The sequence below is a fragment of the Leucoraja erinacea genome, chromosome 33 (assembly GCF_028641065.1).
Source record: "Leucoraja erinacea ecotype New England chromosome 33, Leri_hhj_1, whole genome shotgun sequence".
NCBI lineage: Eukaryota > Metazoa > Chordata > Chondrichthyes > Rajiformes > Rajidae > Leucoraja > Leucoraja erinaceus.
The window spans coordinates 9,567,827-9,593,265 of NC_073409.1; the positions used below are offsets into that span (position 1 = coordinate 9,567,827).

General features: G+C 39.1%; 1 protein-coding gene across 13 annotated transcripts in view; it reads right to left on the reverse strand.

Moving 5' to 3' along the window:
* Positions 1-23,871, reverse strand: part of tcf12 (transcription factor 12) — a 141,274-nt gene extending 117,403 nt beyond the window's left edge. For 10 of the 13 annotated variants that reach the window (XM_055661239.1, XM_055661235.1, XM_055661238.1 and 7 more), the window contains exons 1-3: positions 22,453-22,609; positions 21,677-21,769; positions 21,016-21,088 (exon numbers count right to left, since the gene is read on the reverse strand). In XM_055661239.1, coding sequence (XP_055517214.1) covers positions 21,016-21,088; positions 21,677-21,748 — 145 coding nt within the window. In that variant the 5' untranslated portion in view covers positions 21,749-21,769; positions 22,453-22,609. Of the gene's footprint in view, positions 1-11,607; positions 11,730-21,015; positions 21,089-21,676; positions 21,770-22,452; positions 22,610-23,647 lie in introns of those variants that run through there. The other 3 variants (XM_055661230.1, XM_055661244.1, XM_055661234.1) reach the window with 3 other exon arrangements.
* Positions 23,872-25,439: the final 1,568 nt, after the last annotated feature.

Genomic DNA, 25,439 nt, shown 5'->3' on the forward strand with positions numbered 1-25,439 from the left:
TGATATAAAATAGACCAAAACACAAACAAGTATAATGTACAGTAAATACAGTAGACTAGACATGACAGTAAATACAGTAGACTAGACATGGATTGAAACTTTTGCACATCTCTATTCTTGAACCAATCATTATTTAGATAATATACACTTTTAATATTGTCCATGAGACCAATGAACTTTCACAGTTTCTACTTAATCTCTGACATTATCTTAAACTACATCCTCCCCTGTAGTTTTATGTCCTCTTCAGAACAACTTTCATGTCCATCAGCAAATTTATCACACCTCTGGATGTTCAAATGATTTAATTATACAATGCAACTGAACAAATAAAATTAAGTCTGCACAAAACAGGAGCTTCATACTTGAACGGGATTTTTTTTCCTTCCAATCACATTGTGAAAAAGTGAAATTTGGATATTCTACTCTGATATTTGGCTATGTATTAGCAACCTCTTAAATGTTAACTTCAATGGCAATAAGATTTTTCACCACAAATTCCATCATCTGGGATACAATAGTTAATTGTGTGCATTCATACTGTGCATGAATGCAAACAATTGGTCAAGGAGAAGATAATTTACAGTGCAAATATATATATATCACACAATATCTTTCCTTCTATATTTATATTTACTGTCTTCGAGTTTTTAAAACCTGTAAATATACAAACATTAGGATGATGAAGAAATCTTTTGGATTTAATTCCAAGTTTTAACAATTGTAGGTCTTTTATGCCATATCCAAACAACTAATCATTAATAATTCAGTTCAAGATGAAAAACCATGGATCAAAACATTTATTTTCAAAGCAATGGTAAATTCAAGCTTGCCAGCTGACTAGGCTGATCCAATGATAGATTTTAACCAATAAAAACTAGATTTCCGATATAGTAATAACAGGTGTACTTATGCTTCTGCCAAGCCAGTGCCCAAGTTTCTAACTTCATTTCACCCATAATGATACTCTTAAGTACAGATTCTATCTAGCACCAAATAACATGAACATGTTTTCAAATCAAATTTTCCCAACTTCCATGAAGATGCAATGTTGAAATGGTTTCAGCAAATTGCCTAACTCCATTGAAATTGTTTTATCAAATGGTAATGTTCAGTTGTTACATCATTTCTACCTTTATCATGTGAACAATCCATTTTATTTCATGAAATGCAATTTGAGATGTGCAAATTTCCATCAATAAAAATGTAATTTTGCTTCATCAAAAATTCTATCCTTAAAGAAATGCACTTTAGCGTTTAAATCTGTCTTGTGTAGAAATATTCAACATTCCAATATTCAACCATGATTGCATTCACTCCTGATTCAGTCTCCATCTGTTCGAGCATTGATGTTTCTAAATGCTGAATCCAACATGAAGGAATTTTAGTTTGCAAATTCCAAAAGGCAAGTCAATTAAGAACAATTAAGTCTGAAGAAGGCTCTCGGACCCGATTCCTTCTCTGCAGAGATGCTGCCTGTCCCGCTGAGTTACTCCAGCATTTTGTGTCTAACTTCAATTAAGAATATGTTTGGCTTTGAAGTTGATCCCCAATGCAGATTACAATTTCTCATGGCCAATTATGTACAGTTAAGGATAGCTACTCATCAGTTAACAGATAGTTGAACCAAAATTAAATAGAACAATTATTAAACAGCACTTCCATTCAAGATATGAAAAGCCAATTGAATGAAACTCAGCTAATATTTAACTGGGAATTTTATAATATTACTAGAGCAAGTGGGACCACTCACCCGTAGCCGACAACTGCGCAGGTGGTGCTCATTTCGCCTTATGCACCCTCACTCATTTGTAAAATTTTGAAAAATGCATTTGCACTTGTTAGTTAGCAGAACTCAGTGTACTGTGACATTAAAACAAATGCATGTGCACTTGCTAAGGCTAGCAGGACTCAGTGTACTTGAAAAGCAACAATGTTGCGAGCAGGGCTACAATCCCATCGGGACAGAGAGGGACAGAGAGGGACAGAGAGGGACAGAGAGGGACAGAGAGGGACAGAGAGAGAGACACACACACACACACACACACCAAGATGAGAGGTTTGTAGTTATAAGAATGGTTAAATTTGGTCTTCATATACAGTTCAGTTCAAGATTGGACGTTAATACGTTAAGCAGACCAGTCTATGCGTAATAATTCTCTTGGAAGGAATAGGAAGTGGAGAGAGAAAATACCATTAGAAAATACCATCCCAGCATTGTTCAACATGGAGAGAATGTCGCAACAGCAGCTGCAAGGGAATCAGGCTGACCAGTGTCAAACTACGTGTGCGTGTATGTATGCATGCGCGTACACATGCGAGTGCATGTAAAGAGTAGAGAAGAAATTAGCACACATGCCAATCCAGATAAGCAACTGGAGACTGAGATAAATGCCGAAGTGTCTGCTAAGATATCAGAATGTTAGCCCTTCATCGGGCTGGATGGATTAAATGGTGGCACAGCCAGCTACAAGGGGAAGGTATCCTGACCTTCACACTATCAATGCCAAATGTCATCTGCTCACTCTCTCGCCCTCACTATGGAATGACTGGGCACAGAAATAAATGTTTCTCATAAAGCATGGAAGGTGTCTGTTCTTCAACTGATTTCTTTCTCCCCAGAAACAGAGGCTTGAGAAAATTAGTTATTACTGAAATATTTCAACGTTCCTTTACTAATTTCTGCCCAGTCTACAATTTCACTTTTACATTCAATCAGACCATAGGTCATGACAGAGAACCGGAGTCCACCCAATTTAAATCTTCAAGATGTTGCAATCAATAAATAAATAGTTAATTTATTTTCCTGGTAAGGGATCGGTGTAAATTTTCATGCGCATGTACAAGGCTCAGAGGACAACATTGAACGCAGAACTTTGAGTCTTAGATAGTTTTCTGCCTCCGATTCAAGCCAACGCTTTTTGACCAAGGAATGCAAGGAAGCAAATCTATAACAATAGGTTGTTGAATTACAGGAAAATTGCAACAACGACAAAATAATCATAAAGCAGATAAAAATAAATCAAGAGTGAATTCCAGGAGCTTTGAGCAATCATTTTAATGACAATTCTTTATTGTTTCTTCTTTTATTACTCAACTATTTTATATAACCAGCAATAAATCACTCACTCAAATGTCAAAATCCATCAGGCCAAAAGCACAAAATGTAGACTTGTGGGCAAAAGCTATAATTATGACTACATCCAAGAGGTTTGCTTTAAGTTTGCCTTCAGGATATGAAATCTTTGGATAGTCAAAATCTGTGCTGAGAAGTTAATGGTGATTGATAAGCAATCTTCAGAACCCATAAGCAATGCAATATTAACAAGTTACTGCCAGATAATGGACTCGCATGTCCACTTGAAACTCATGTCACTCGTCACAATGGTTACACAAAATCCACATGTTGCTGGAAGTTTCAAACAGGTAGATCTTCTATAACTAGATAGCTGCTCTCTTACAAAATATTGCATATAAAAACAATTGTGTCTATAGGAAGGCGCAGGGGGGGGGGGGGGGGGCGTTAGGGACTAGAGTTTCAGATTAACATTGTTATTTTTACTGCATGATTTTCAACAAAAAGGTATTTTTAAGAGCTACGTCTGTTTTTCTAGTTAAAATAATAATGGCTGCATTTTACATTGTTTGAGTTTCATTGCACAAATGTCATTAGAAGCAATTGCCTGTCAACTTCACTGACCATGAGTGTGATACAATCGTTTTATATCTGTAGTGAAACACTTTCGAGCAGAACTGCCAGTATTCAGTAGATCAGGCAGCATCTGTAAAAAGACAGACTGCAATACTGGCAGTTCCTGGCCCGCTGAGAGTTTCCAACAGGTTATGTCACTAACAATCAGGATGGATTTAATTTTTATTCAGATTCCCACCATGAAGATTTTTGCCATCAACCATGTTTTCTCAGCAACAACCTCCACCCCCACTCCAAATTGTGAGGATTACAAGACCATCTGAAACATTCTCCCAATTCCTTTGAGATAGAAGCCATCCAATGCAACAAATCAAAGTGGTACGATAAGGGTCAGAATCCAACATCCAACTAAGCTCTAAACAAGCTGTCCCATTTTGGATTTTCCACAATTTATGGATGCAGCATATCAGATACATCTTCTTAGACAGGATTATTGTAATGTTGACAAAATACTAGACTTCAGTCAAAAGCATCAAAATATCCAGTATCTCAAAGGGCATCTACTCCAACTTTAAAATCCTAATGCGCATTTTAAAGGAATGCACAATATTGATCGTTAAGAGCAATTTCAACATTAGATCAGGATGAGACACAATCCTCTGGTAATGGTATGATAGGCAAGGAATAAAAGAGGGACCTACTGTTGAAAATGCTTTGTTATTAAAACACCCAACTTCATCAGAATAATAAGCACAAAGCATCTTGGCAACGCACCTGCTCCAAGCAATATCACCATGTTTGATTATATCATCCAAGTGATTGCAAAGATGTCTACATCACCCACTCCACTAAAGGTGAACTGCTGAACTGAACGTTGCTTAATCTGCTCTATTAACCCGATCAACCTGGCAGCAAAACATCAGCAGCAACAAAACATTAGCATCAGCAGACGTATTGTTACATATTCAATGTCAAAGCATTCAAAAAACCCCACAAAACTCTCTTTTCAGACCACACCTCACAGACAACCTGTCAATTCTCACCTATGAGAGCCACATAGTGTCCACAGCCAATGAAGTCTGCAATAATTGGCACGTTGAGCAAGAACCAGGCCAGGTTTGATGAGGATAGCCAGCAGATCAAGCAGTTAATTAGCTGCAACGTGTTCCTGGATTGAAAAGTCCCACTGATCCCCAAAAGGAAAAGCAACAGCAATACAGGTAACTGAAGCCAGATGCTCAGAGGAAGCTCAAACATCAAATAGCAGATGGTAGACGGAGACAGCACAGAGGGCTCATCAACTCAGATAGTCATGGCTTGTGAAGACCATTAGCACTGGAAGAAGCTATCGACATTCATGTGCACCTCCTCTATCCTCATCTACTGCATCCGCTGCTCTAGATATGGCTTCCTTTATGTTGGCATAAAGCGTAGAAAAGGCAATTGTTTTGCCGAACACGCACTTGATCCACCAAGGTCTAGTGGATCTCCCGATTGCTAGCCATTTTAGTTCCTCATCCCTCTCCCATAATGACCTTTCAGTCCTGGGCCACATCTATTGCCAGAGGCCACACCCAAACTGGAGATATGAATACCTTCATAATTCCGCTTCTCCCCGTTGGATTGCAACCTTGTCGTGGTCGGGGAGCTTATGTGTCTCAGTGACCCCTAGAACTATGCCAGCAGGAGATTCGACTCCAGTTAGGGTCTCCCATGCTGGGCAGGTCGAAGGGTAGAGGTGAGACGAAGAGCGATCCACTGGTCCTCGAGGTTGTAGGTTGCGCACAGGGTTAACAACCCTGTCTCGTAAAAACAAATATGTTACGGAAACAGCAACTGTAGAAATCAACACTAAGTGGAGCACCTTCGTTGCTGCCCTACATGCCAGGAGGCATAATAGGCAGTAAGTAATAATTCCGAGTGAGTAGTTTACAACCCAACGGTATGGGTATTGAATTCTCCAATTTTAGGTAACTAACCAAACCCCACCACCTTCTCGTATAGGAAAGAACTGCAGATTCGAAGGGATACACAAAATGTTGGAGTAACTGGAGTAATGCTGGATGCCGGCAGCATCTCTGGAGAGAAGGAATGGATGACGTTTTGGGTCAAGACCTTCTTCAGACCAAAACGTCATCCATTCCTTCTCTCCATAGATGCTGCCTGTCCTTCTGCGTTACTCCAGCATTTTCATCTACCCACCACCTTATCCCGGTATTTGTCCCCTCCCACCAAATTCCTTCCTCTGGCTTCATGTTTTCATCTCTGGCCTTTGTCCAACCACTTGCTAAACAACTCCCACCCCCCTTCACCTGTATTCACCTATCAACCTTTCACTTGCCAGGCCATGTCCTTGCCCCACCTCTCTACCAGCTTCCTTACCCCAACCACAATCAGTCCGAAGAAGGGTCCCAACCCAAAACATCATCTAGCAATACTATCGAGAGATGCTGTCTGGCCCACTGAGTTACTCCAGCACTTTGTCTTTTTTTTTCCCCCGAGGTTAAAACTTTTGTTTCCAGATAAAAAATAAATGGCTTTGAGGGCCAAAGTTCTTGCCACTAAAGTATCAAAACTTAAGAGCTTTAGTTATGTACCCACAATCTTACTGAGCACACTGGAAAGGATATCACTGCAAACCTCAAATATTTCATACCTGTAGCTATCTTCAAGCAACAAGACAAATAACACAATTACTGTTGGATTACAAACATCTGCCTTTTGTCACTGTGCATATGAACAAGCTCCCTGAGAATCAGAGTTAAACAGCAATAAAACAGACCCTTCGGCTCAATTCTTCCATGGTGCCCACCTGAACGCATGCCTCTAAATCTTCAAAAGTTCAAAGTACATATATTTATTCTTACAAATGGCAAAACCAGTTTCCCGTCTCTAAACTTTTAGGAATTGTTCTGAACAATCTTATGCTTCTGGTGTCTTTCATTACAATGTTGTGGAGGTATGGTACTGTAGAGTGATTATGTATTTTCCAATTTACAGACAAAAGTTGATTCATGGACATTTAAAAACAAAACCTATTCAGTACTTGGTGAAGGTCTATACCCAGTTATTTTTGTGATATTAGTGAGTTATATATTAAAACTACACAATTGTGAACAAATTACTTGACTTCTTTACCCCAAAGCACTGCAGGAGCATTCTCACCATGCTGACTGCAACAGTTCAACATGATGGCTCATCTTGTCTTATCTTAAACTAGCTTCGACCATTGCTAAATCCTATCAATGAGTTTAAAACAACGTTCAGCTTTGGCAATGTAGTGTGCTAAATCATCACTTGGTTCAGCGAGTTAAATAAACATATTTATTTTCTACAACTGTCGGTTTGAATTAATAGCTTTACACCACAAACATCAAATTCATCATCTTTAAAGCAGGAAATGTTCTGGTGTTTATTAATAAACAATGCTGATCTCATTTGCATGCAGTGCACATCAGGCAAAGTGATTTGTTGATTTACACCATGCTGTATTTTCTCTGCATTGCCTTCTACTTGTTTTTGGCAGAATCCAGAGATATTCAGCTAATCATCATTTAATATAATCTTAGAGTGAATAAAGACCAAGTCTAGCCTTCACTTCAAGATTTTTTTTTTCTCATAATACATTTCGTGAATCACAAAACATCACAATAACCCTAAGCCGGAAGCAATTGCTAATCCTACAAAAATACTGCACCGATTTGCATGCACTCAATTTGCATTCTAATGTACTAGGCTATATTACAGGTCCATGAGAGAAATTGCATATTTTGTCAATGTACAATACCCGAATCAGATACACGCAATCACAGAACTGCCAGAGTCTATATTTAATACCCACTCCCCAAGAGCATATTTTTATTTACACAATTTTATGGAAGATGCTTCTTGACTTAAAAGTGGTTGATGTCATAACTATCATTCAAAATCAAAATAGTTTTGATACATCGTTTACATTATGCATCCTCGCACAAGGCTCAAATTCACATGCCCCCCCCCCCCAATTAAATCTCAGTATTATTTAAGGAAGTTATTTAATTTGAAATTCAGACTATAGCACAATTTCATTTACCGAGTCCTGAATAATCAATCAAAAAATCGACAAGCAAAGACCGATGAGGATACCATACATGACATGCAGCTGAAGCAAACACTAGCAACATACAGGGAAGAAAAACAAGTGCAAGGAAAAAGGGAACAGAGAAATACAATTTATAGATTTAATGGAGGAAAAATTGGACAAGGCTCAAGCAGACCATCATTAGTGCCAAATGGTCTGCTTCTATTGCTCAAAACATTGACATCTTAAAACTATTTGAGAAACAGCCCCTTATTATCGCATTTAACAAAACACAACTACTTGGAACATATTGGTAACACCTTGGCACAGCTGAATTTAGGCTCAGTTTTCAATAAAGCAAGAGGAAACCGAGGGACAAAAGAGCAAATTGCCCAAATGCCTGTTAGTGGAACCGCCAATACTGCCAACAATTACAAGTTTTTCTTTGCAGAGGATAGGAAATTGCCTTGGGCACTTGCATAAGCCCAACTCCCGAAGTATTTTCATCCATCCAGCAAAACCTCTGCTGAAATGTCAAACTCTTCAATGCACTCTGGATGCCAGCAGAATATTCTGCCCCTTGCTTGTCTGCACGAACAGCCTACTCGATCGTTAATCTAGGCAGTGGAGTGCACAGCAGGCATACCTATTCTGCAGGAAACTCACCATGCCCAAAAACAATTCATAATACTTGACAGTGCTTGCTTGGGGTGGTGTCCAGAATTCCCAAGATAAGATTTGGTTCCATCCTTGAGCATGGCAGAGTGAGCCATCAAGGAAATAAGAGCATGACTGGATAAAACTAATTGGGCTACAAGTTCACCAGCCAGATTCTTCAATATGGACTACCATTGTGAAGGTTCAACTCTAATCTCCACTAGCACCCAATCTTTTAGTTCAAGCCTCTATCTTAGCAACATGACTGGGAAAGGTTTTAGATTTTGGATGAGCACATAGCCTGCCAAAAAAATTAATGTGCAGGTTGGGCAGGAGAAGAGTTAAAGAAGAACAGGTTGACTATCTACACTGAACATATACGAGAGGGGGGACATAATTATACTATTCAACCCAGGATACTCCAAAGTAAAATAATCTTAAATGCTTTTTTTTTTAAATTAGAATAATTAAAAATTACAGAGGATGAAAAACTGTGGTATGTTCAAGGAAAAAAATAAAAATCCCTTCCTGGTGAATAAAATCTAGCATTATCTGGTATAAAAATGAATCAACTATAAAATTGCAAACTCGCATGCAACTTTCCATTTCATTTGTTAATGCTACAGTCATTTTCCACTATAAAATCCTGAAAAATTGTGAGTATAACACAATAACAATTGTAGTTTTATAGGTAAGAAGGAACTGCAGATGCTGGTTTAAACCGAAGATAGACCCAAAAAGCTGGAGTACCTCAGCGGGACAGGCAGCATCTCTGGAGAGAAGGAATGAGTGACGTTTCGGGTCGAGACCCTCCTTCAGACTGAAAGTCATGGGAAGGAAAATGGGAGATATAGATGATGATGTAGAGAGATGTAGAACAATGAATGAAAGATATGCAAAAAAGTAACAATGATAAAGGAAACGGGCCATTGTTAGCAGCTTGTTGGGTGAAAACGAGAAGCTGGTACGACTTGGGTGGGGGAGGAATGGAGAGAGAGGGAATGCGGGGGTTACTTGAAGTTGGAGAAATCAATATTCATACCACTGGGCTGTAGGCTGCCTAAGCGAAATATGAGATGCTATTCCTCCAATTTGCGTTTCGCATCACTCTGACAATAGAGCAGACCTCGGACAGAAAGATCAGTGTGGGAATGGGAAGGAGAATTAAAGTGTTTAGCAACTGGGAGATCAGGTTGGTCCAGGCAGACTGAATGAAAGTATTCAGCGAAACAATCGCCCAGTCTACGTTTGGTCTCGCCGATGTACGAGTGCACATCTTGAACAAAGGATACAGTAGATGAAGTTGAAGGAGGTGCAAGTGAACCTCTGTCTAACCTGAAAGGACTGTCTGGGTCCCTGGAAAGTGTTGAGGGAGGTAGTATTGGGACAGCTGTTGCATCTCCTGCAGTTGCAGGGGAAGGTACCTGGGGACGGGGTTGTTTGGGTGGGATGGGATGAGTTAACCAGGGAGTTGTGGAGGGAACGGTCTCTGCGGAAGGTGGAAAGTTGGTTGAGATGGGAAGGTGTGACTAGTGGTGGTATCCCGTTTGAATGATTATCTGTTGTATGCGACAGCTGATGGGGTGAAACGCAAGGGCTAGAGGGACTGTATCTGTTGCGACTAGGGAGAACAAGGTTGAAGCTGTGGGGTACCGAGGAGACACATGCGAGTTGCATTTAATGCCCCAATCACCACCATAGTCATTCCATTCTTCAATTTATTTGCCTTAAAATGGGTGCATTTGGAAAATATTTCACAAGGAAATATAGCATTAAATGCCAAAAAAAGCAAATGCTCTTGTTATTCTGGCATTGAAACTCAACCACAAAATCAGCATCCGCAGTCAACAATTTTAATAAGGATACATTCTATAAACAACTGAACACCAATAACTAAATATTCCCCCCATTGACTCCAGGAGATTACTTTGCAGGCAAGGTTGCAGAGCACCAAGACTTTCATTTGCATGAGATTAGGATTTACCACCCTGAACCATGGGACTAAGGTAGAGGCAGCAACGTACTTTTAAAACAAAACACATAGATGTGGAAAAGGTTGAACTTTTGCCAATTTGCTGAATAACCTCACACTTTGAAATTAAATCTCTCCCCCACTGATCACCCAGAGGATCAAATGCATTATGTTGAATAATCTCATTAGCAAAAGAACCAATAGCTTAAAAGTCTTGTTAAGAAAGGCCACAAAAGATTTTGGGATTCAGTGGCAGTGGAACACCTGTGCGTTCCAACCAAAAAAGTGAAACGTTTTAACTTAAAAACATTTAAATATAAATACATGAAAGGATTTACTGCATTTAACATATAGGGGTGATACGTATGCATTTGTAACAGAAGATCTTCACTGACAGAAGATTGGGATTCAAGGCAGTGGCTGGAAATTTATACTAAGTTAAATTGCAATTTTACTCAATGTTTGAAGAATGAATCTGTCCAATATCTAATGACAGTTATTTCTTGGCATTAAGTAGCATTCCAAGTCCTCAAGCTTATACAAGGATCATGGTGAATGCAACAATTATCCCCGAGAGACTCCAACATGAAAGTTGGGACAAAAGCTTTATTTCCCCCTAGCATCAGCAGTTGTTTTAACCTAGTTGATGAATGTATCTCAGTATTGAAATCATACTTTAAGCATGAAATATTGGTCCAAGTGTTTGTATCTTAAAAGTTAAAAAATACTAACCACAAACGAGTCTACAAAGTAATTTTAGTCAAAAAAAACTGGATGGATGAATATACACTCAAATTTTAAGTAAAGGACTTTACTCCGTGAGTAGAAAGATCGAAATGCAGACTCTTCCTTAAAATACTCTCTTCTTTGCAAACCAGAGATCACACTCAGCACTCGGCAGAATCCTGAAGTCATCCAACTCATTGATACTTCTCAAGCAGCTGGAAACTAGCTCCCATTTTTCTGCTCTTCATCACTTGGGGGTATTGAGAAATTGCAACAGCCCAAACATCAACTAATATCAATCAAATCAGACAAGAGATCAAATCTGATCTATTGTCTTCCCTTTCTTGCCATAAAAGGATTGTACATTTGCCCAAATGCCCACACGAGAACAATCTAGCTATGTCCATTACAACTGATGTGCAGGTCATTCAAGACAATGAAATTACACAGAAATCTATAGACAGAACCCATCCTATACAACTTGCCTTTGACAGTGTTTGTGCGTTACGTGAGCTTTCCACAAAACTTACTTCAACTAACCTTACTTAATGATCTTCATTTCTCATTCAGCATTTTCGTGAAACCCATTTCCTCCATTTACTTCAATTATCCCATGGAGGGTCAGATTCCACAAAACAAATAAACTGAAGATACTAGTTAGAGATCCTGAAAAATGAGAATGTTACAATCTATTACTACATTACTAGCTTAGATAATTAAATTATGAATGTAAATGACAACCCCCATCACTCTGAATTCAGGTGTGACACTGTCAATTCTAATTAAGGGCATACTGTCAAATTCAGAACCAAAAAAAATGCACATGTTTAAAACATGAACATCCTAAAAGTTGTACAGTTAACTTTTTTCACACAGAGAGGGTGAATCTCTGGAACTCTCTGCCACAGAGGGTAGTTAGGCCAGTTCATTGGCTATATAAGAGGGAGTTAGATGTGGCCCTTGTGGCTAAGGGGATGGAGAGAAGGCAGGTACGGGATACTGAGTTGGATGATCAGCCATGATCATATTGAATGATGCAGGCTCGAAGGGCCGAATGGCCTACTCCTGCACCTAATTTCTATGTTTCTATGTTTCTATGTAACATGGCAAAACAAAATAAAACTGTTAGCTGGTTACTCTTGATGTCAAATTAGATGAGAACAGAACTGTATTCATAAAGGCAAGGAAAATAATTCTCAGACCCATGTACCGAATAGATGCGAGCATAACTAGTAAACTGGCATATTTTTTAAGTCTTGTTTAGAAACCCACGGAGATATTTAAGACTTTGGATAATCAATTATCACAGGAAGGCAATGAGAGCTTCAACAGACCAGATTATGCTATGGCCTCAGGTTAATATTTAATTTAGCTACTTGAATTCTTCACCAAACCAAAAATAAAATCATTTATAGCGTCAATCCTACTATATACAATTCTGCGATAACAAAATTGAAGGAGCCATTAATCTAACGAAATAGGCTGTGATCTGAATGCCACATACTAAAAGCTAATCGGAATAAATCGGACCCTTCCAATTCACAGAAGTAATCAATGTGGAATGATATATTAGAAAGATCAGGTAAAAACAGATCCTAGTATGCCAAGAACATAGAGATACGTTACAAAATTAGATGCAACTAGATTTTTTTTTTAAAGCATATTGGCAAGTCTTCCAGGCAAGTTTCTTTCTCACCAATTTTGTCACGTTGTTTCAGCAAATTGGCATTATTGGAAACCCAGACGAAATAAGTGAAATACAGAAGTTGAATTGCACAGCTGGTCTTTTTTTTCCAGCCATTTCCTTGCATTTTGTCCAAGTTTCAAAGCTATTGAAAGATTTATGGGATTGACTTACCATTGCCTTAAGGATAAATGTATCTTCTGCTTCTTGCTATTTGGGGTGGGGGAGAAAAGGATCCATCATTGTAATCATGGTTGGAGGACCTTAAGAAGAATTACGAGAGAAAGTCTATTTCTGAATGAAATTTTAAAAGCCAGTTGACATTTATAATTTTACCCAATAGTCAAAAATAATGCTTCATTGCAGAAATATTGCATATTTATGATTGGAAGTCACTAATATTTAGAGATGCAGTTAGAGAATCAATACATTCCATTTATGTTAGTGTCAAAACATTAAAACAGAAAATAGAAAATTAATCAGAATAACTATTAAAAATGTCAAATTAATTTTGCTAAAATTGTGTTCTCCAAAAACACTGATTTAGCTGTCTCTTGCACAAATATTGGCATATTATTTACTCAGAATTCATAAAGCTGACTTGAAAACAGCATGAAGTTACCAAATTTGCCTTTCAGACCCAAAATGTCAACTGGCAATTTTCCTTATGCTGCAGACTCAGCTTCTTTTTTCGTGTAATAAAACCGTTAAAGTAGCTTCTTTCCTTAGCACAAAGTGCAAATGCATTAGCAAAGCCAAATTTAGAACCAAGTAAATCTTATACTGCTGCAGGGGGACATTTATCCCTGTGCTCACTAATCAAGTGAGGAGCAAAGACGAGGTAAATTGGGTATAACGCGGGAAAATATGAAACTGTCCATCTCGACAAGAAAAGCAGCAGCATTTTATCTCAATGGCAAGAGATTGCAGAAGATCTTTTTTTTAAGTCAACAAATTGCAAAGTGTCAGTATGAAGCCCCAGCAAGTAATTAGAAAAGCCACAATGTTCTCATGTATTCAATTCTATGAGCAATAAATAAGTAAGAGGGCTTGCCTTTCATCTTGGAAACTACGTCTGGAGTACTGTGTACATCATGGTCTCATGGAGGGAAAAACATAATGAGCTGGAAGGACTTCAGAGCAAGCTTACCATACTAGTATCTGGAGTGGGCGAGTTGTCTAATGAGTAAAGCTTGAATAGGCTAAGTTTTCATTTTGTTTCGAAGAGCAACAGCGAATGACCAAAACAAGAAGGTCATGTAAATGTTGGGAGGATATTTCCTTCTCGGGAGAATCCAAAAATGAGGTCTTCCATTAAAAAGAGATTACATTTCTTCATAAGAGTTGAGCAAATTGCAGGGGCTAGTCTTTGAATATTGTTAAAGCGGAGATACATGCAAACAAGGGTGTGTAAGATTACCATGACTAGACAAAAAATATGTTATGACATGATCTTATTAAAAAATACACTTTAGCTACTGAGTGTTCTGCTCAATGTATCCCTTCCCTGAAAGGTGATCTAGTTTGCACTACCAAGTAGTATTGAGAGTTGTTTAAATTTGCTATAGCTGTCGTTAATCAACAATTCCACTCATTATAAACTAATCTGCAAGTAATATTTTTTTTAAATATGGGGAAACATTTGCAAGGAACAGACACACCATTTAAGGCAAACATTAAACCATATTTAAAGTTGAATGCCTATTTCCAACATTAAATTAATCTTTTATATGCAATCAGACAAATCTTTCCACATAGAGGAACGTAAACGATTCTGCAGCTTCCCAAGGCATCACTTCCTTTCCATAGATCACAATTGCTATGGAAACATGCTCCTCAGTGAGAATGATTGAAATGATCTATGACACACAAATGATGCCCAAACTCAAACATTTCAAAACCAGCCAGTCATTCAAAGAGGCAGCAATTGTCAATGATATCTTCCAAAGAATTAAGCAGGACACTTGTTAAAAAGGTCAGCTGGTCACCCAAAAATAAACTACTAATTAAATAACACGCATTGGACATCTTAAAGGTGATGCAAAAGCCCAATAGGCAACTCCATGAGGTTACCAAACAAAAAAAAGCATTTAAAAGGAAAGTTCTACTAAAAGCAACTTACAAAATACCAAATTTAAGAATATTGAACCCACTTTGAAGCAAAGCACAATATATATGGACAGATCCCTGCATTTGTCCAATTCTGTTCTTTCTCCATTTGCAATTACCCAATTCATGGCACTTTTACAAAGTATGGTTACAGAACAAGAATATTTCTCGATTTCCAGTTGAGTGCTTGGCAGGAGTCAATAAGGGACATTACCTGTAACCAAGAGCAACCCTGAATAATTTATTCTATCAACTTGATAACTGCTTGCTATGATAAGCTCAAAAGGGGAGGTGGCTTTCAGAAGTCTTGCACTAAATAAATACCTGCCCATTGAAACCAAGTTAATGTAATTCAGGCTTAAATGCTATGATCACTGGCTTGGGAGAAGACATTAGACTGCTTATTCTACAGTGGATTTAAAGGCTTTTGCAGATGTAACATAGGGGAAAATCACCCCAGTGTTTCCAGGTTTTGGCCCACTTACAATTTTCTGGCAACAGGTGGTCCGGCACCTCCTTTAATCCGAACAAAATTACAAGAACATACCTTGCCCCTCCCCCCACTCCCCCAAAAAAAACAGTGCCTGGCTCGGCCGGAGCCAGTAGATCCATTCCCATCGCCAACTTCAGAGGCCAACTTTGCAGGCCGGTATCATGGCCCCTTGGAGGACCATTCCGGGACTGTTGGACTCCTCCCAAAGACCATGATCTCTGATGGTATGATAAAACGGATAATCCAGAAAGGCTCTGGAACCAAGTTTGCTGGGGAAATTGGTGGTGGTCCTGTACCCACAATAGGTAGTGCACGACTAGGAAGCAGAGCTGCCCAGTAAACCATCGTTTTGTGTTTGTTTGATCTTCAAATTACTCCTTTCCAGTCAGGAAAAGGCAATGGTAGTATACTGCTTACCAATCCTTGTATAAAGAAACTAGTTCTGCCTCTCTTGAACCTGGTTTGCTCAATTACCAATTTCTGAAAATGACATAGGCACAAAATGCTGGAGTAACTCAGCAGGTCAGACAGCATCTCTGAAGAAAAGGAATAGGTGATGTCCTGAACAAATGAAAATGTGAAAAGGTGAAAATTTCACCCCAGCTGAACAGATGCAGACTGTTCCCTTCACTATAGGAAATCATGCAACTCAGTATAAAAATGAACTGAAGATAAAGTCCAGAACTAATGGAATTCTTCTTGGATTTGTATCAAACATCTTTCTTCTGATTGATAGATAATAAAGTATATCACCATAAACCAACTCCACTCTATCAAAATTAAAACATGCCAAGAACATGTAACTACCAGGATTTCCTTCCACTCCATTCCCAATGAAAGATTTGTTCAGGCATCAAGCCATACAGATCACTATTGGTGTGGAGATGAGGAAGCAGGAATTTAAAAATCATTTGTTACAATCGTAGTACTTTCATTGGAAGCAACAAGGCTGCAGTCACTCCATAGTGTACAAACATCAGGCACACAGAAATGATAAATAGGGACACAATGCGCCTATAGTATAATATGACAATAAAGTACAAAGTATCATTCTATAGGTGCCAGTTAACCGTTAAAATCAATGGACAATATTGGAAAATAATATATCCAGCAAACAAAAACTCTTTCACCCTTACTCTCAACCAAATGTGCTTTTTGTACTTCAATATTGGAATTTTAAGCTTAGAGGAGAAAATAAAAACCACTTTGCGTGAAAGAATGCCACTATTCATTATACCATTAACTACCTCTATTGCTTCAACTACATCAAATCTATCAAAAGTAACAAATCTTCAAGGGTAAATATTAACTGTTCAAGTCAGTTACTGTTGACAGAAACATTGTCAAGATCTACAATGCCGTTAAGTATGTCTTGCTACTGAAAATATTAAGCGACCTAATCCAGAATCCTGTAACCCATTGCCTATACCAAAATAAACAACATTCTGGTCAATGGCTATGAATGAAATTCTGACTTAAACTTCCATTAGGAATGCCATTGCAGAACCATAAACATCTAAAATGCACCAAATACTTAATTCGGAATGCTCCATACATGCAGTTCAGTCTTCAGTTCCCTTTGCAAGCAATGACTGGAAATAGATTTTCTGGCTTTAGGGAATAAAGTATTTGCAAACATATGTTGCACAACCTAGTTTAAAACTAAGCACCGTATAAAATGCATTCCTGTGAGCATTTAAGATAATTAATGGCACCTCAAGATTTACGGTACTACAAATATCTAGAATCCATATTATTGTCACAAGTACCGAGATAAAACAAAGTTTTGCATTGTATGTGCTATCCAGGCAGATCAAACACAAGTGTGATCATACCACACACAGTACAACAGCTAATACTAAAAGAGAAATATAATGATCAAGCCACAAAGAAAGTGCAGATAATAAACGCAAGGGCCACAACGAGGTTGATTAGGAATTTATCCTTAGCATGAGCGGTCTGTTCAAAATTCTGACAATAGCATGAGCAGAAGCTGTTCTTGGATCTGGTACGTTGCTTTCAGTCTTTTGCACCGCCTGCCTAACATAAGGGGGAGGGAGGAGTGACAAGGGTGTAAGTGTTCCTTGATTACGTTGGTTGCTTTCCAGAGGCAACTTGACGTGTAGATGGAGTCAATGGGGAAGGGGAAAGGGCTATTTGAAGCAGAATTTGGCCACACATTTGTGAATGCACATGGAATACAGTGAAAGGCTGAGGACCTAGCTTGCGGGGCACAGGTGTTGAGAATTATCGTAGAGGATGCTTTGCAGCGCAACCTTAAGGTCCTGTCCCACTTTCACGACCTAATTCACAACCTTTTTTACTCGTGGACATTTTTCATCACGCTAGAAAAACACCCCGATCTGCTTGATGCCACGAGTACCTACGACTAGCATCACGGCCTGCTACGACCTACCTACGACCTCCTATGACCTTGTGACGACCATGCTGCGAGTATGAGTCATGGGCAAACTTGGCAGAGGTCGTGAATTAGGTCGTGAAAGTGGGACAGGCCCTTTACTGATTGTGGCCTACAGGTGAGAAAGTCAAGCATTCAGTTACAGAAGCAGATGCTGAGGCCTAGGTCCAGGAATTTAGTTCAAATTTTGGTGAAGGCAGAGCTATAATCAATAAATAGGGTGTCTGATGACGATGTTCTTGTTATCCCTGGATTATTTTGCCAGTCAATTCCAAACTGTGCACTCTGGACATCCACTTACTCATGCCATAAGATGTAGTATGTTTTGATTTGGTGCACTATAATTTCAAGCATCTTCAGCGATCTTCCCTCGGCTTACTCACCCAAAAAACACACAAGCTTCTCATCACCGCAAACGATGAATTAAAAAGAATTAAAATGTTACACAAAAATTTCAAAGTTCAAAGCTAAAGATGCTTAGCAAGGTATACTGTTAACTGCGGTCATCAAAAGCGATTTCTGTAATTTCATTTTACATTGAATCGGCAAAATATCTTTCACTTTTAAATTGCAAACTGTGAACAATGATCATGCAATATTTTGCTACCATATGGACTAAATTTGATCTTGTTAAGATTTTTAATAAACTATTTTACTCTCACAAATGTTGTTAAATACTTATGGAATTAGACGCAACTGTGCACCAGTAAATATGCAAAATGCAAATATATCAGCCAAAAAAAGCTGTGACCGAAAACCTGCCCTCAAACCTTTTCTATTCCGTTATTCACTCTTTCAAGCCTCCTGATTTGTGTACAATTGAAAACTGTTATGGGCCTGTCCCACTTAGGCGATTTTTTATGCAACTACAGGTGACTAGTTTGTCGTCGCATGATTGGTGGGAGTAGTCTCCTCAGTCGCGCAAAAAGTTGTGACGTCTTTTTTGGTCGCCGCAAAATTTTCAACAAGTTGAAATTTTTTTGCCGACAGTGATTTGACGCCAATGAGCATAGCTTGACGTAAGTGCTGCCGTAGGTTGTCGCCAGGATGACGTAGGTTGGTGCCGGGTTTTCAGCGACCTGCTACGACTATGACAATCACCAGCAGTTGCCTAAAAAAACATTTATTAAATCGCCAAGTGAGTCAGACCCATTACATTTACAAAAAATCCAATTCCATGACAGAAAGCTCAACAATTTACAGGCATCAATGTTTTACATTCTTGTAGCCATCATTAAATTGAGAGGGAAATGGAGGGGATAATAAATCAATCAAGGGGGGGGGGGGGGGGGGGGATGCTAGTTGACTCAAATGCCACTGTGAAGTACAGAGACACCCTTTCTCCAACACCAATAGACAAAACATACCATTTCTGGGGGGTTTTTACGTCACAACTATACCAATGAGATGGAATCCATGGAAAATATTTATATAATCTGAGCAATGTATAATTGTACAGTTGGAGAACTTAAATCTCATCCAAAAGAGATCAACTCCAACAGTGCAGCACTCTCATGGTACTACACCAATGTGTCCCTCTAAAAATTGTACATGCTGAAAAATTGAAATAAATAAAAAACACTACAAAGATTCAGCAGATCTTAGCACATCTGAAGAAATAGAAACAGTTAACATTTCAAATGTCGCCTGACCGCTATTTGTTTCCACCATACTATTCTCATGTCAATTTGGATTTCTTTGCCAGTCTCCAAAATAAGTCCCGAAGCCACAACCTGCTGCCTCACAAGAATTTACTAAATGATACACAGCCAACAATGATATTGGCATGAGGACTTAAAAACAGAATATTGAAGCAAGTAAATGGCATCCAGGTTAGTTGAGCAATAACTGGTCAAAAAAAACAACGTCAAGGTGTGCAAGTGAGACTGCATTTCAAATGTTTCCAAATAAACATCTTTGTACTCTCAATCTTCATTCAGTGAGACATGTCTACATGACCTGGTTATTAAGAACAATATATGAAAGATTAATAACCTGCACAAGACTCAAGGAAATTTGTAAAATCATCATTTATAAGACAATTTTGTAAAATCAACCAAAAATTCATTAACTTTAACCCAGCAGCCCCAGAACAGAAATGTATGATTACATTTAGATGACATGTAAATAAAGCAAGAATCCATACGTTTAAATGCCTAATTAAATTGCTGTTTTATTCACATATGCAACTAGTTTTTTGAAAATCACTATTTTCTCCTTGATACTCAATATTTAATTCAATTAAATAAATGGAATATTACCATAGATTTATTTATTTTTCCTTAAAATTTAGGCAATACAGTATAACGTTTCAAATTTGGACTAGTTTTGGTAAACTTGAATCAAAATGCACAGTCAGAAACAAAAGATATATACAAAGTGAAAAATTAAAATTATCCAATACCAATAAAATTATCCAACATTCAAAAATCAAAAAACTGCCGACAAAGATGCATATTCCATAGTTAAACATATTTAAAGAGAGCAAACCATGTAGACAAATTACTTATCCAAAACTGTTTCATTTCCCCATTTTACACTTAAAAGTATGCTTAAAAGAAATCTTCTTTATTGACCCGACCACATAAACCTCTGACAACTTGTCACACATCTCTCAGTGAAAAACGCCAAGACAACCAAAAATCGGGGGGGGGGGGGGGGGGGGGGGGGGGGGGGCTCAACATAACATAGATAGAGAGCTTTTGGTCCTTTTTGCAATTCTTTTTTAATGTTAGATTGTGAAACACAAGTCTACTATCTGGCCTCTGACATTACCCAAGGAAACATTATTACAAAACGTACACATAATTAATAACCATTAGTATATGGGATAATTCAATTTTTGACGGAATAAATTCAGCTTAATCCTACATATCAAAATGTAATACCCATTTCATAAAACCTTTCAGTTTTAATTTCACAAACTGAACAGTATTTCATTTTCAATCCACGCTTCCTGAAACCGTAAATAGCAGACCATATTACTTATCTCTGCACTAATCCTTAAAACCTCCAAAGATTTATGATTAACCCCAAAAGGCTTAACATCTCCCCACTCGTCTTCACTGTGGCTTAAGATGAAGACTTGAAAAATAAGACATTTAAAGTACCAGCATTCAGAACATGTCAGCACTAACAAACCTCCAAAAGGAGGTATACATCCATGACATACAATTAGAAAAATAGATGTCTCTTAATAAAACCATTTCAAAATACTTATTATAGACGGTATTTAAATCTTACCCGAGCCACCAAACTGGCTGCTTGCAAGTGTAGTTGGTCCATTTTTCCCACTATTAACAGGAGGAGAAAACATCTATAAAAAGACATTGAGATTAATGAGTTTACTCTTGTGGTTTAATACATCTAAACCCATTTAAAAAGATAATGCAATACACAAAATCTGTATTTGCGATTGAAACAAGGACTGTGATGTAATTACATTTTTTATAATTAATACCAATTACAACATATTGCAAGGATTGCCTTTACAGATCATCAGGACCAGAAATTACAAAACTGATGAAGAGCGACTTCTAATAAAAACATAGTACTGTGCGATTTAAATAACAATGTATTTGCCATTTCCACCAATCTAACAATACTGATCAGGTGAAAGCTGGAGCTAGTCAAAGCATCGTCAGACAACTTTAGGCAAGGAGAAAACATTCTAAGTTAATTCAGTGCTAACCCAAAAATTAAACGTGTGCTGAACGTCACTAAAAATTGTAGCACTTTCCAAGTGAATCTATCCCTGTGAAACTACTGGACTTGAAGTCTAGACATAATGTAAAACTTCAAGAGCTCCTTTGCGACTAAACTGGATCCTGGCAATACCATATGCTTTCACATGGTTTGTGTGATGGGCAAAACATGTTAAAGATAAAGCCTTCAAGCATCGTACCGCACTAAAATCCAGCAGATCGCTCAATTCCTTGTCCGTTCCTATAGCGGCCATCCGCTGCTGTGGATTCATCTTGAATTCTTCTCACTAAACCTACGAACAAAACACAGGAACCCACGTTATTTAAAAACAATGCATTTAGTTGTATATATATATTTTTAAAAAGCCAACAAATGCTCTAAAAGTTTGCAGGGATGCGAGGATCAGAAGAATGGAGCAAAGAGTTTAAATCCACGATTCCAACTCTCTTAACAAATAAGACTGGAGGGAACTTCCTGAACAAGTAAAAGTCTGCATCAGACTCCAACCACATAAAGAAAGTGCGTCCCTTCTCAACCACAAAAGTATAAGTTACTTTACCCTAAATGACAGGCAATCTGCTAACATTCCACATGACAAAGACGAGTTAACCTCGACTGGCAAACCCCATGTAAGTGTTTTTAAGAGGGTAAATCACCAGTATTAAGTTTAGTGTAGAGCAGCCTCCAGCAGTGTTTGCTCCGCGGGGGCGAACTCCTACACAGATGTTCCCCCTCTTTCTGAGGGTTTAAGCGGAGCTGCGGCCGCCCCGCTCTCCCGGGGAGGGCACCGGGCACCGGGCGACGTTTGCAGCCGACGGTGCCTCTCCCCCGGCCCGGCCCGGCCCGGCCTCCCAGTTACCCTGCTCTTGCCCTCCCGAGGCCCAGGCTCCAGCTCCCTCCCTGCCGCCTCAACTTTGTCCGTGTCCGCCCCCCTCCCCTCTCCTCTCCTCCCCCCCACTCCGTCAAACATCCAACCTCCAGCGGCGCCGCTCTCGGGTGAGGGCTTCGACTCCCCCACCCCGCGATCGGCCACCGTGCGGGCCTCCACTAACAGGGCTGGGCGGGCGGGAGCGCGGGAGCGAGTGGGCGCGTGAGGCGGCCTCAACCCTCGCCCTCCGCAACCGCCGATCCCTCGCGGACTTTTCTTTGGGGGGGGGGGGGGGGGGGTAACTGAGTGAGAGGGCTGAGCCGCGTCACCACGCCGTGTGAGGACGCTGTATCCCTCCGAGCTGCTGCCGCTTGTGCAATCATGTACCTTCCTTGCCTGCCCTTCTCTGCAGGAGACAGACTATGCAGTGTGCAATCTAATGCTTACACTTGCATCTTGGTGGATGTTGAGATTACAAAAAAAGAATGATAATGAGTGCGAAGGATCCTTTGTTTGCGCGGAGTAGGCAGCGGTATGTTTCCCCCTGTAGTTGATTGACGGCGGATTAGTTGATGGGGTCGAATTACACGCATGGTCAGTCAGATGTTATCTTCCTGTAGTACGGAGGCCAATATACACACACATATATATATTCATCCTGGAGGCAATCTTTAATGACTTCGAAATAACTGGCATCAGTCGAAGAGAACAGAACCATATCAACAAATAGATGGCAGTGGTAATAATGTTACTTAAAAACTATGCAACTGCTCATGTTGATAAAGATAGGCTACACAGTTTTTAAACTTGGAATAATTTTAATTGTGCATTGTCTGGAATCGTGGCTTGTGTGAAACTATTTCATTGTCATAGACATTGGAAGATCAAAGCTATATCTGGACAAACGAGACAATCCTTGGAATTAATTAATGCCTTTAGAAAGGAAATCGCTTTATCATATTAACAATAACTAACGCGTTGAATTATTCATACTTAGTTGGAATTAATGTTTATTTTTGTCATTTACATATGTCCGAACTCAACAAGATATCCAACAGTATGCTTTTCACTCAAGATTCCAGCATCTGCAGTCTCTTGTGTCAGTCACACCATATCTTACTTTCAATTTAATGGGACACTCAAACATGATGGCGATATGAATGTAATTTTAATTAAGAGTGTGGGATTTCTAAATCTGATTTGGTTTAATAACAATCACCACAAAAATACTCGAGATTGAAAAGAGATCGAATTAACAAAAACCCAAATGTAGAAACTAGCACCAGTTTTCTTGACACAAACCTGCGTTCATTCATGATTTTCGCGGTTTTATGCTCAGTTTTAATCGTTCGCCGCTGGACTCGGCAATCCCCACGCGATCGAAAGGTAGCGGAAGGGGAGGCGATGAATCGAACTGAAGTTAGAAAGATTTATGGAGGGCCATCACATCTAACACAGAAAGCAACATGTGCCATTTGTCGGACCCGCGCCATTTAGTTGACCCACTGAAGAGGATTACATAGGTCTTTGCACGTTGCTCTCAACTGGGTTCAAATACACTACAATTGTATTGAAATCCTGCCGGCAAACAAAAAAACGGAAGTTCGGGCACCATCCAGCCTTTCCCAAGATCCCCTGTTCTTTCATCCCACAAAATCGGTTCGGGGTGGAGGCAGAGCAGCGGCTGCTGCAGCTCCGAGCTATCAGACGGCAGCGCCGCATGCCCAGGTCACCGCCGCTGGGAACCTTTGACACAAAGCACCCGGTTCCAGCGGCAAGACAGGGTTAAAAAGCCACCCGCCCCGCCCCTCATCTGTTGAAACCACAGCCCCATAGCTATTCGTGGAAAATTCTTTCACACGAAAAGGCAAAGTAATATAAATAAAAACAAACTATCATGAACATTTAAAAAATAACAGTTCCCATGCACATTAATTCCCTCTGTTTCTAGGTCCAACTCTTTATCGGTTGAGTTTACCCAGCAACTTTAATATCCCGATATTTCATCCACTGAAATGCTAAATGCAACTATTTTAAGGTGTTTAAGAAGGAACCGCAGATGCTGGAAAATCGAAGTTAGACAAAAATGCTGGAGAAACTCAGCGGGTGCAGCAGCATCTATGGAGCGAAGGAAATAGGCAACGTTTCGGGCCGAAACCCTCTTCAGACAATCTGAAGAAGGGTTTCGGCCCGAAACGTTGCCTATTTTAAGGTGTTCTATTGGTGAGAGATAATGTCCGTTTTAACAGGAATGGCCTTCCGGTAAACTAAACGGCACTGCATAGTTTGCTGTGACCTCAGTTGACAGACGAAAGATACGGGACTACCAAATTGTGTCAGGATGAGGATCAATGTCAGCTGTAACTCCGTATATAATTATTGTCAATTACATGGCACAACGTAGCTCGTTAATCTAAAATATCACATCACATCTCTCAAGAAAATAATCTGATAATTTGTTTCAATGGCCGTGAAGCCTTTGAGATGCCCGAAAGTCGTGGGAGGTGCTTTTTTTTCCTGTATGAAAATGCTTTTTATGATAGAGAATATCAGTGTGCAAATAAATGTGATAAGTGCTGTTCAATTTAGATTATCTTCTAACTAGTTTAAACCATAACTAATTGAAAAGTACTTAGATATGACAGTTAATATCTACATTAACCTGGCAATTTGCAATTTCATGCAGTAGACAATTCCTAGATTGGAGGCACAAGAAACTGTAGATGCTGGAATCTTGAGTAAAACACAAAGTGTTGGAGGAATTCAGCAGATCAGGCAGCATCCATGGAGGGAATAAGCAGACAACGTTTCGGGTCTGGTCCCATTCAGACAATCTTTAAATATTGTGTAGAGGAGATGAAAGTATATCAATAACGTGTTTGCATTCAATCCATATTAATGTTTGATTTCTACTTCAATCTGAACAACGGTCTTTAAACCACAGGAAAACCGCAAACCACTCTGCTATATAATTTGCTCTAAGGCGGCAGAGAAATGTTTATTATAATCATCAGCAAAAGAGAACCCACCAAACATTGCGTTAAAGGGCAGTCCATTCGTATCTATGAACCCGTTTAAGTAATGTATCTGGGAA